At 33.4% G+C, this 12,499-nt stretch overlaps 1 protein-coding gene across 8 annotated transcripts in view; it reads left to right on the forward strand.

The window, feature by feature from the left end:
- Positions 1 to 10,722, forward strand: part of LOC126723728 (F-box protein At5g49610-like) — a 60,728-nt gene extending 50,006 nt beyond the window's left edge. For 4 of the 8 annotated variants that reach the window (XM_050427510.1, XM_050427512.1, XM_050427513.1 and 1 more), the window contains exon 2: positions 9,200 to 10,722. In XM_050427510.1, coding sequence (XP_050283467.1) covers positions 9,234 to 10,481 — 1,248 coding nt within the window. In that variant the 5' untranslated portion in view covers positions 9,200 to 9,233 and the 3' untranslated portion in view covers positions 10,482 to 10,722. Of the gene's footprint in view, positions 1 to 6,311; positions 6,493 to 9,199 lie in introns of those variants that run through there. The other 4 variants (XM_050427508.1, XM_050427507.1, XM_050427509.1 and 1 more) reach the window with 3 other exon arrangements.
- Positions 10,723 to 12,499: the final 1,777 nt, after the last annotated feature.

Below are 12,499 nucleotides of genomic sequence, written 5' to 3' on the forward strand. Positions count from 1 at the left end.
TGATCATGCATAACTTATGGTTCAAACTTTGAATGCAAAAATATTTTTGTTCCTTACATTTTGGGCTGATTTCTATTTTTGTTCATATTTTGATTTTGCTACTATTCTAATTCTTAAAAATAGAAAATCAATTCTATTTTGGTCCCTACCGTCGACCCACTAACAGAAAACTCTTACATAGCAGATCGAGTGCCATTCTTTCTGACATGGCACTTACGTGGCCATTAAAAAATTATTTGGCATTTTTAAATGCCATGCCAGATGTTAGGGTACTTTTTTTTTTACACCTAATTTTATTTGGGTACCACCTATTTATTTTCAAACACCACTAATAAGTTATTGAGTTTTCTCAAATAATTTTTGGAAAAATTATTAAGTTAATCACAAATGTTTCATATCTCATTATCTAAATTGGGTTATGATATAAACTATCACAAAAAAGCCCCAAAACTCATATTTTATCAAATTTTATTATCATATTCTATTTAAAGCCCAAGAATACTTATGCTTGGCAATATTTGAGAAGGTCATGATTCAAGTCCATGGCAAAACAATTTTATTAATGGAATTCAAATCCATGATCAAAGCCCATCATTTAAACCCATGGCAATTTATTTATCCAAAACCCAATTCTCATTGACAACATCAAAACCCAATTTTCATTGGCAATATCAAAAACCCAACTTACATTGGCACTATTTAAAACCCAATTTTCATTGACAACATCAAAACTCAATTTTCATTGGCAACATTAAAAGCCCAACTTACATTGGCACTATTTAAAACCCAATTCTCATTAGCAATATCAAAGCCCAATTCTCATTGGCAATATCCAAAACTCAACTTGCGTTGGCACTATTAAAAGCCCAAACTAACTACTTGACACTATTCTATCAAAAGCCCAAGGTTATTAAATACTCGGCAAAATACTATATCATAATTATTTCACTTAAAAGTCTGATAATAAACAATACTTTAAATTTTTAAATATATTATTACAATATTACAAGCTCATGGAATTTATGAATTGTCTATTCTCAAAACCCATGGCAATCATCTTGTAAAAGCCCATGGAGAGTTATGATTATTAGACCCATGACATATATTTATTGTTATAAACCCATGAAATACATGGATATCATTTGCATCGCGACATCCATAATATATGCCTTTGACACTCATGGCAAACATTCAAACCCACAAGCTCATCATTTAAGTTATGATGCGATTATTAGAAACCATGAACATTATTGCAACATGGAATTCATCAAAGTAAATAGTATTTACAAAAGTATTTTGAAACTTGTCCTATTGTTTCAAACATTACAACTAATTGCTCAAAGGCCCATTGCAAGTATTTATGAAAAACCCAAAAATATTTACTAATAAAATCCATGAGGAATGAAAGCTCATGACAACATGTGCACACAACCCAACCCATGTGAGCAAGCCCAAGCAAAAAAACACAAGCAAATAACCAAAAGGCAACTAAAGACTCATACAAGGAAACCAAACATTTGAGAATGGACTAAGAGATGTCCCATCAATTTTTTGCCACCCTCTACCTGACGTGAATAGTGCCCAAGGGCTGTCATATCAGTTGAGGTCAAAAAGATGAAGAGACTCCATGATCTTCCTCAAGACTGCACCTCCAACGGAAGGGGAGCTGAGACCAAATTAACCAAACTTCAACAAATTAATGCTATAAATGTTAAAAATGATCAAGACATGATTCATATACCAAGCCCATGAATCCTAAAGGGGAAAATTTGGGAACATGTGGTTTGGAGGCATAAAGGGATCTCCAACGGAACCCCCTAAAGTAGACTAAAACTTGACACCTAGCTTGGGGTGTTGAAATCTTACTTCTTGGGGGACCAAATCTTAGTTTGCAACATTAGGATTCACTCTTGATATACAATAATTAAGCTTAGCCCCGAAAATCTTGGCACTTAATGCAAAAAGTTCTAAAATCCCATCATTATCCAAAGAAGCAAGACAAACCCTCGAAGTGGATTTTCCTACTTCTGATCAAAAATCTTAGGAAAGTTAAACCTTGATTTCGTCACCCCTGATGAGTCATGCATTTTTGGCTTCTTGTCAATCAATGCTTCTCTAAAGCTCCATTATAAAAACATACACACCTCAGCCTACTGGGGAAAAAGGAAGAAGCCTCTCTAAGAACTTCTGTCATTGACTACATTCTGCAGAAATTCAACCCCTGTTAAGCTTTCTTTAAGCTTCCCCAAGCTCTCTTGAGCTCACTCACAACCTTTCTTACCCTATAGTCACCATAGCACCAACATTCACCACCTTACTTACACATTCCTATTCCATAAACGTCCCATAACTAACCAGGATAGCCACTCAATTTGAAGCCCTTGGTTTGTTTACTACTTTGCTCATGGTTTAGCTTTCCTTAAACTCACCACTCATTATCTTTAGCCTACACTCATCTAATTTTAGATATTTTTCTCATCCCTCTACACAACCACAGCTCAAAAATGTCCTCCAACTAGACAGAAACGGCCCATTACTCACAAAAAGCTTCAATCTCAGTGTTAATCCCATCTCACTCACTCAAAATAGTCCACATTCACCTTATTGATGCCTTATAATTATACACTCACCAAAATCTTAGTTTAATACTTGCTGCATTGAGTTGGGGATCTTTCTCTCCCTTCATTCCATCCTATTTTTCCTCTTTTATTTGTAACTATGGAGCCTTTGATTATTGTTTATTATTATTATGATGAATGATATAATGTATTTGTAACAATTGAATTTTTCCCTCACATTGATATAATAATGGCTGAAAGTACTATAAATTCCCTTGACCAAGACACACAAGGACCCCCAGGAGTGAACATTTTCCTAAATTTATTTAATCATTGACTGCTGGACTCTGAGTATAATTTCACCCCTACCGCTGGAGATAATACTGTACTGCTAGAGGACTGATTTGAACTATGACGCCGTAAAAAGACTAATAATATAACAAACTAACAATACTAACGTGTTTATTAGGTTTTATTGTTGTCTTCTTATTAGGGTGCAGCCTCCATCTCCTGCTTAGGCGGACTTACACCACACCGATAGCCTTTGGGCTTTATTTCAAGGGCCCATTGTTGAGTTCCGGCTTGGCTACCCCATATTCTATTTGGGAACATCAAAAATTTTCCCCTTAACAACAGATTTAATTAATAAAAAAAAAGTTGGATAAGAAAATTAAAAAAAAATAAAAAAACCATTAATCTAATTAATATATATATATATATATATTTTTTTTTTTTTACTTTTGTTTTGTTTTTTTTTTTTTTTGTTTTTTGTAAGAACATTTCTTCTTTCCCAGACCATGAACTTCACGTTCTTCCCTAAAAAACAAACTAGCAAACCCAAAAAAAAAAAATTTTTAATTTTGAGAAAAATTTTTAATTTAATTTACTATTTAATAATAGTATTTTTTTAGACAAATGCTAATTAATCATACAATATATCCAAGATAAATATCAAGGTCTATATGTTCTATATATTGTCGAAGTTTTGTTGAATTTTTTGTTTTTTGGTTTTTCAAAACTCAATTTACATTAATTTATTAATTAACTTAAAAGTTTTAGTTGGAGATGCAATTCTCTTTTCTATTTCCTTCTATTTTTTTTAAACAAAAAATTAAAAAACTCTTATATCAAAAATACCAAAACATGCATTCCATTTTGACTTTAGGGCCTTCACCATACAAAGGTGAAAAAATCAAATATAAAGGTGTGGATTTTTTTTTTTAAAATTTTTTTTATACAATATCCAGACCCAAGTAGAAAACAGGGATCATGGGCCTTATGCTTGTGGTTTGGTGGGCTAGGCTTGATTCACTGCAGCTATGTTGGGCTGATTTCAAACCAAGTTGTGCACAAAATATGATTCTTACAACACATACACATTTATGCATACAAAATATAAATGTATTGTACAGTAAGGAAAGGAACAGTAAAAGAATAATAAAAGGCAAATAAAACATCAGAGATCATCGGAATGATAAGTAATATTTCATTATTTTTTTAGTTGTAGTACATTGGATCCTTTCTCCACTAGAGTATGTCGCAAGGTCCAAATAATTTCAAAAGTCACAGACTTAGATAGCTCTTTGTAGACTTCTAAGACTTTTGAGATTTGAATCCCTTTGAATCTAAGTGTATCCCTTAGTGCCTATCTTAGGATCCCTTACATTGTTTTCCCTTTTTTCTGCTTTTATGAATTCTAAAGAAGTTTTTCAAAGGACTTTTTTGCTCTGATTCTCTATTGCTGAATGGGTTTTGTTGATGGCTTCATCCCCTTTTATAGTACCTTCCTAGGATTTTTGATGTACCACTAATTCCCTCCATCTGCTGTCTTAGGTACCAAGACCAATGTTGTGTCAGTAACATTGGTGGATGGTTCCTTCCTTATTTCCTTATTATTTTCCCCTTTTGAGGGTTCCCCTCAAAAAGTTCTCAACTGACCTTCCTCTTTTGGGAGATCCTAAGAGCTGACTTTCAATCTTCTCTTTCCAAAGCTTCTAGATGCTACTTTTCAAACCCACCTTTTGGCTACTTCACCTTTTGTCATTTTCTTTAAATGGGCAGATCTCTCTCACTCAAGTTGAAAGATCCCAGCCACCTTCCTTCATGGTTTACCTTCCTACGTTCCCTAAGGTATCAAACTTCTTTTTATTTATTCATTCATTTATTTATTTATGAATTGCTGATTCCTAAGTCATTAGCCTTTTTATAAATCATGGGCACCTAATGGGACATACCCATCTTCGTTTTTGTGCCCATAAGCATGCTTTCTTGAGTTGTTCCAATCCCAGCTAATTTCTCTTTGCATTTCCCAAGGATCCCAGGTTTCTGGGAGTCCCAAGGTATCCTGGTCCAGTCCTTTTCTAGGGTCCCCAAGAAGTTTCCCTTACAAAGGCTAAGTTGAGCTTCCTTTTTCCTTTTCCTTTCTTTCTAAGGCCCAAAACTTGCCCATTCATGGGTTTGGGCCTCCTTTTACTTATTTTAAGTGGGTCTTGGTCGGCGGATTGGGCCTTGCCCTTTCTTTAAGGGCTTAATTGGGTTTAGATTTCAATGTTTGTGATTTTTGGGCCTCAATACGATTCTTGTGATATTTTGGATTTCAACAAAAAGTAAAAAAATGAAGCAAAACAAAACCATTATACCAGTAAAAGTTAGCATTCAACGTTTCAATAATTATTATCATAGAAGATCTACTCACGAAGATCTTTCTTGTTTGTCACAAAACCAAATCTCTTTATACCTCTTCAACTTTTAACCTAAAAAGATTAATGAGAATAAAAAGAGTCAAGGAAAATCCTTTTTATAGTGGATGTGACACCACAGATCAATTGGATGTTGATTGAGTGTGTACTAAGACCCACATTTGACATATATTAGGTTGATCTGGGTTTTAAAATTGTGGTGACCTTAATTGTTCTTTTAGTTTTTTTTCTTGGTCTTCCTTGGCAATCAATAAATGTTGAAGCAGAAGAGATTGAAACATTTTTAGACCAAAAGAGAAGTATGTTAAGTATCTACAAGGAGACTTTTAGTTAAAAAATTGGTGAATATACCATTTTGGGTTAGAATCAATTTGGTCCATAATATTTCAACTTGCAATTAATTTGGTCTTTACATTTTTGTGGCATTCAAATTGGTCCATATTATTTTAAACTTGTAGTTAATTTGGTACCTATTATTTTCAATTTGTAGTCATTTTCAGTCCAAATCTAGGTTTGCAGTAGTTGTTGAGTTGATATATATGTCTACTAGTTGAAGATTAATAAATTTGTTTTGTGTTTTTGTATTTGGTTGTCAAGAAAGTGCAAAAAAAAAGTTATGATTTGACAGTAAGGGACCAAATTAACAGCAATTTTAAAAATAACATTGACTTAATTGATTGTTTTCACAATGTAGAAATTAAATTAACAGTTACCTCAAAATATAAGGACCAAAATGATATTTTTACTTAAATAAGATAGTTCAACGGGTAATTTTTATCACATATGCAGTAGTAATTGCAACAAAACTCAACTAGAGGGTGAGATAAAAAAGTTGAAGATTGACTTTTTAATCTCAGCCTTTGGATCAAACAAATATTTTAACTTTTTTTTTTAATTTTTATTTTTAACTTATCAAATTTTTACAAGTCACAAGTCAAAGTACTATATCGTAATAATTACATTTTTTTTTTTTTTTTTGTGAGAAATATCGTAATAATTACATGAATGCATGGAAACCCGAAAAGTATTACTAACTCGAGTTAAGTTAGAACTCACCACAAAACACTTATCACCGAATCTAGAAACCATCGAAGTTTTTAAAAGAAAAAAACAATTTTCACTAAGTACATATCGCCGAATCTAAAAACCAGTTTTGTCGGCGTACGACGATGTTTTATTTTCCACACTCTCCGGGAAAACATAGACTGTGATCGGTCTCTCTGCTATTTAGAAAGGTAAAAAAAAACTCTGTTTCATCTGATTTTTATTATCAGAACTTTCATCTTTCTCTCTCTGAATGATTCTTTGATGTGATACAAAAACCATACAGGTAGTAAAGGTAGCTTCTTTTGTATTGTTTGAATTTTTATTGATTAATCTTCATGCTCTGTTTGGTTGCTGAGACACAGAAACTTGGAATTTAATTGAAATCAAATTTACTGTCACAAGAGGAGGACTATGTTATGATTGTCACTATTTTATGGAATCCCTTTTCATCCTATTTGTTTTTCAAAACTTTTGAGACGTTTAGGCCTCTGAATTTCAAGCTTTGTGTTTTCTAAGACAAAACTATATTTTGGAGAATTTAATGCTGTGGCTGTGCTAAGGCCTAGGTAACTGAGTTTAGAAAGGGATTTGAGGGACTAAAAAAGGCTAGAAACTGAGAGCATTAGGGTGGGAAGATCAGTTGTCTATGTATGTGATGTAAGAGAGGAGGCACATATTTCTTTTAATACATTTTTTAAAATAAAAAGATAAGCTTTAAGAGGTTTGAGTGCTATTATTATAGTCTTGGTTTTTATGTCAAGTGTTAATGCATCATTCATTTTGGCACAAAAATTAAAAATTTTAAATGGGTCATGTGGGTCAAAATTAGCTATCCAATTTAGAATATAATTATTCTCAAAAAAAAAAAAAAAAAAAAAGAAGAAGAATATAATTAGATTTTAGATTTTCTTTCAGCTTTGGCTTTAAGTATATATGTATATATATATATATATGATGGCATGTAGTAGTGTTTTGGGTCTTTGTTATGTGCTTTTCTTACATGGAATACCTCGTTAATTAAAGTTTCAAAAGATAGGGATGAGAAGCATGGTTAAAAAAATTATCACTTTAAATTACCATGGAAACAATGTGTCTCTATGGTTGTTGCTCTTTAAAGTTGTGTAAATTACCTCTACTTCCAATGCACATGAGAGACACACAAACACAAATTCTTTAATTTTGAATTATATATCAATTTTACCATGTCCTTAATTTTTTTATAATGATTTTCAGGTAGGGCATTCTTCTTATATTACACAAGTGCAATGTGTATACATTTTCCACATTTATTATCTGCAACCTAATATATTAGCTTATTAGTTTGAAATTTTCTATATGAGCACCATCCGTTTTTTGTTTTTGTTGACATAACCACCATCTAGTTGTGACTTGTGTTCATATAGAAATTGGATAGAAATTGGACTCTTGTTCTACCCAAGCAACTTGGAGCAAATTGTGGGGTCACATCAATAAGTTTCTATAGGGGAAAGAATAGGGATATGAGTGTATCTCTACTGTAAACTTCAATTCTAAATATTGAAATTCTTCTTAGTGTTACAGTTTATCCATGTAGTGGTGTTTCCTATAGATGCTTTTGTAGGTTTTTCACTTCTTTGCCACAGGGCTGTGTATTTAATTTCTTGCATTTCATCATTATTCAGTGATATGTTTAAACTATGGTTATTAAGAAATTTAATCTGAATACATAATTGGTTACTTAATCAAGTTGATTACAATTTGAGTAAAATCAATCAAGGATCCAAAACACTTTACTTTCTACCCTCTTGCCAATCTGAGTTTCACTTTAGTCTCTCTGCAATTTAACAGTAAAACCTTTCTCTCTCATGTGATTTCAATCTCAGATATATTATCTATGCAAAAACCATACAGAATCACACACTCCATAGTGGTAGTAAAGATAGCTTTTTTTTTCTTTTTTTCTTTTTTTGGTTGAATTTATATAGATTCTTCTTGCTCTGTTTGGTTGTTGAGAGAGAAGTTTGGAATTTAAAATGAGAGAAATCAACTTTAAGAGAGGACTATGTTTTCTTTTTTTTTTTCCTTCTTGCATTTTAAAAATATTTTGAGAAATTAGGACTCAGAATTTTCATAATTTTGGTTTTCAAAGACAACTTTATTAAAGAATTTAATATTTTTTATCAATGAAATATTGAGTTTTTTGAGGTTTGGGAGAAATTTGATTATGGTTCTTTTTCTTTTTCAACTGCACACTATTCACAAATTGTGCAGAATATTCCCTGCTCTTCTTAGCTCTTTTCAATCAAAAATCAATTTTTTTTTTCCCTATTGAAACCACATACTTTTTTATAGCAAAAAACCTTCATGTAACTCACCCAACCACTTTTGAGTTTTTATTTAAAAAAAAAAAAAAAAAAAAAAAAAACTCATAACCCTTTTCTGTAACTGTTCTAAATCCACCACTAGCAGACATAGACAAAAATTCCAAATTTCCCTACATCAATTATAACTATATGAATAACTGAGTGTGAAAATCTGGTAGGAGGATATGGTCTAGTTTGGATATCTGCCTATATGGTGAGTTTCTACTTCTTTGATGTGGCTGTTTGGACTTAGAGAGAAAGGAACTCACGCTTATGTGAAATGTGTAACCCTTAGCATATAATGGAATCTGGAGAATAAATTAAACACTCCAAATGTCTTCCATTCTGCTTCTTCAATTGGAGTCAAATGTCAATATAGGACAAAAGTGAACTGTATTTACAGGTCTTGAAAACTGTATTAATTGGGACATTAGTTTGGACCTCTGTTATTTTGTAACAATTTGGTGTCACCGCAGATTTTTGAAGTGATTATATCTGTTATGACTTGGGTTTATACTTTATAGTAATACTTTCTTGTTTGTATCATTTGCAGCTTGTTATAACTTGGGTTTTTGTTCATAAGAAAAATGGAAGTCATTTTTTCAAATGAAGATTTAGCAATGGAAATTTTAAGTCGCTTGTCAGCTAAGAACCTTTTAAGGTGCAAGTGTGTCTCCAAGAGATGGACGAGCCTTATATCTGATCCATCCTTTGTGCGGATTCACCATCAGAGGTCAAGATGCATTTCAGGACTCCTTGTTCAAGAGTTTAAGGAGTATGGGGGGAATTTTCGTGGAGATGATTATTTCCTTTACGCTAGTGTTAATGGTGAATTGGGCATATTTAAATTGATGGATGAAAGTTTCCCTCAACCGACTTCTGTCATTATGGCTTCATGTGATGGACTCATCTGTTATAGAAGTCGTCGAACTAGGGATGTAGAGGTGCTGGACATAGTTGTTTGGAACCCAATGACCCAGGAACGGTTAACCTTGAGAACCACTGACTGTCATGTTGGTAGCATCTTCGGATTGGCTTTCTACCCATTTGGTTCTTCAGCAAAGATGATCCCTAGCTTTAAAGTGGTCAGCATTCAGCGACCAAAACATGACCAAAATTCCTACTCCTTTGTGATCTACTCATCGGAGACAGGGAAATGGAAAACTTCCCTTGAAGTGTGCTATTGCAAGGATGAGCTTCACAAGAACAAACATATTTATGTTAATGGAAGGTTTTACTGGTTGACGAAGAATCAGAACATTATCACTTTTGAGGTGGATGAGGAGTTATCTGGAGTCATTACAGTACCAGGTCCTAAGTGGTTGGATAGATATGTAGTGAGACTGGCTTGCCTTGGGGATTCAGATGGGTATCTTCATTATGTGTGTGTAGATATGCCTGAACTTAGGGTCTGGATGTTAACAGATCCTTGCAAGCCCATTTGGGTTCTTAAGCACCATGTAAATATAGATCAATTTGGTGAAGAATCAAGGGATCATTATATCCATCGTGTACGGCACTCTCCTGAAACGATTGGGGATTCTTTTGTAGTGGACGCTCAAAATTTCCATGATGAAGTTGTGTATTTGTCTATACGAGGTAGGTTATGTTCGTACGACTTCAAAACTGGAAGGCTAAGATTCTTCTTTAATGGTTTGTACCTGAGGCATATGAATAAGGTTCAGGCCACTGTGCTCCCATATACACCAACCTTGGCAACAATTGGCATTCCCTGGTTGAAACAGAATTCTGGTAGTGCTTCTATTTCTTTTGCTTCAACATCTTTTAATTACCTAGGAAGACCTAGAAAAAAATTGAAAACAAGGAAGACCTAGAGAAAAATTGAAAGAACCCTTTAAGGTCACCACATTTTTAAACTGCTGCTCATTGAAATGGAAGTAGTCAGTGCATTTATATAAATTAGTAAGCATGGACCGGTCAATTTCAGTGGCCTAAGTTTTTTTTGGACATGGCCCCATTGGGGATGCTGTTTGCCTGCGGTACTAATTTCTACTTATTTATTTCTTCTTGTATTGGTTGCTAAGATTATATGGGATTTGTTGAACTTTTGGTTTCCATGTAATTTTGACCATTGACTACTAATTTTTAACCAATTGATAGAGCATGAGCATATTGCTTTGCATGTTTGTTGCAGATCAATTGTAACAAATTTGTTGTATCTTTACTGTTTTCATTTTCCCAGTTAAAATTAAATTTTGTGTGTTTTCTTTTTTCTAGTTGAATTTACGATATTTCCCTTTTTCTAGTTGAATAAGGATTGTGTGTTGTTTTTCTTTTCCTAGTTGAAATAGAAGTTCATTATTTCTTTTGTTAAAGTAGTAGGAGAAAATCTCTACATTCTCTTTTGGGAGTGATGGACCTGATATTCAGGTTCTTTTTTTTATATTTAAATTCCTGGTTTGTTGTGCAACAAAATGTGTGCTTGGCAGTGACTTCCTTATTCCAATCTGATGGATTTCTTGGAGAAGAAAATTCCACTATGATTATTTTGATCCCCAATGTTGAGAAACTGTCAAGAGTTGATGATTACAACAGACATATATCATGTTGAAATGTGCAATATGAGTGTATTTCCAAAATCCTTGCTAATAGACTCTATGGCTGCTAGAATGAAATTATTAACTCTTGACTTTTTTTTATTTTTATATTTGATAATCATATTAACTCTGACTTTGTCAAGGGGATGAGTATCTCTGAAAACATCCTGCTTGCTCATTAGTTGGTGAGCAGTTATCACTGAAAATTTAGGGGTGGTAAAATTAATCCAAAAGTGCAACCGGTTTATAATTGATTGCGAATTCTCAAAACCCTAACGTTTCACCAAAGCCAACTACCAATTACGGATTCCTTAAATGAGAGCTCTCAAGGATCCTATGATGAATGAGAAACAAATCCTCTTGAGCCGGCAAGAATGCCGGCATTCTTCCATATTACCACACATTGTTTTCCAATTTCTTAGTGCTTCAGAGGTAGGGTTTCTGGAATCTTGGTTTCATTTGTTCTTTGTGTTCTTCATTTTTTTTCCTCAGTGTTTGTTTCTTGGTAATTTATAAGTTTTTGGCATTTGTAATTATGTATATGAATGAATGTTAAATGGGTGGGTTGGGTGGGATGGGTTTGTGAGGTATTTTTTCTTTTGATAAGTAAGGTGTATCATAAGCCCAAAATATTCTATGACAATAAATGAAGGTTTGGTAGGATACTTTTAAGTGTGGGAAAGCTATTAGACAGGGGGCTCTTTTTCCTCTATCCTTTTGTCCTTGAAATGGAGGCTTTTATTAAAATAACGAGATCAAGATTCAGTGAATCTCAGAACTTTAAGTTCCATCCCAATGTGCAGGCCAAAGAATTACTTATTTGACCTTTATAGATGATCTTTTACTATTTGTAGTTGCTGATCTACCTTTAAAACAACTGATAAGGGATGCGCTGAAGAACTTCAATGGTCTTTCTGGTTTTTCTATAATTGGGAACAAGAGTGGGGTATTTTGTGCTGCTGTAACTCTTGATCTCCTGCTACAAACCCCTTTTTGTGCAATTCAAAGCAGGAAACCTCCCAATCATAATTTTTGAAAAACCTCGTTATCACTAGAAAGCTTAGCTCAAAGGACTGCAATCCTCTAACCAAGAAGATCATTGCTAGGTTTAACTCTTGGATTACAACCCTCTTTCTTAGGCGAACTCCTAATTCACTCGATGCTGCATAGTGTCCAGATGTACTGGTCAGGAATGCTCATGTATTGCTTCCTAAGTGGGATCAAATATGCACTCAAAATGGAAGGTTTGGGGCTTAGAAGGGTGGAATATTGGAATATGGAAGTACTTATAAGTC

This window comes from Quercus robur, chromosome 4 (genome assembly GCF_932294415.1).
Source record: "Quercus robur chromosome 4, dhQueRobu3.1, whole genome shotgun sequence".
Classification (NCBI taxonomy): Eukaryota; Viridiplantae; Streptophyta; class Magnoliopsida; order Fagales; family Fagaceae; genus Quercus; species Quercus robur.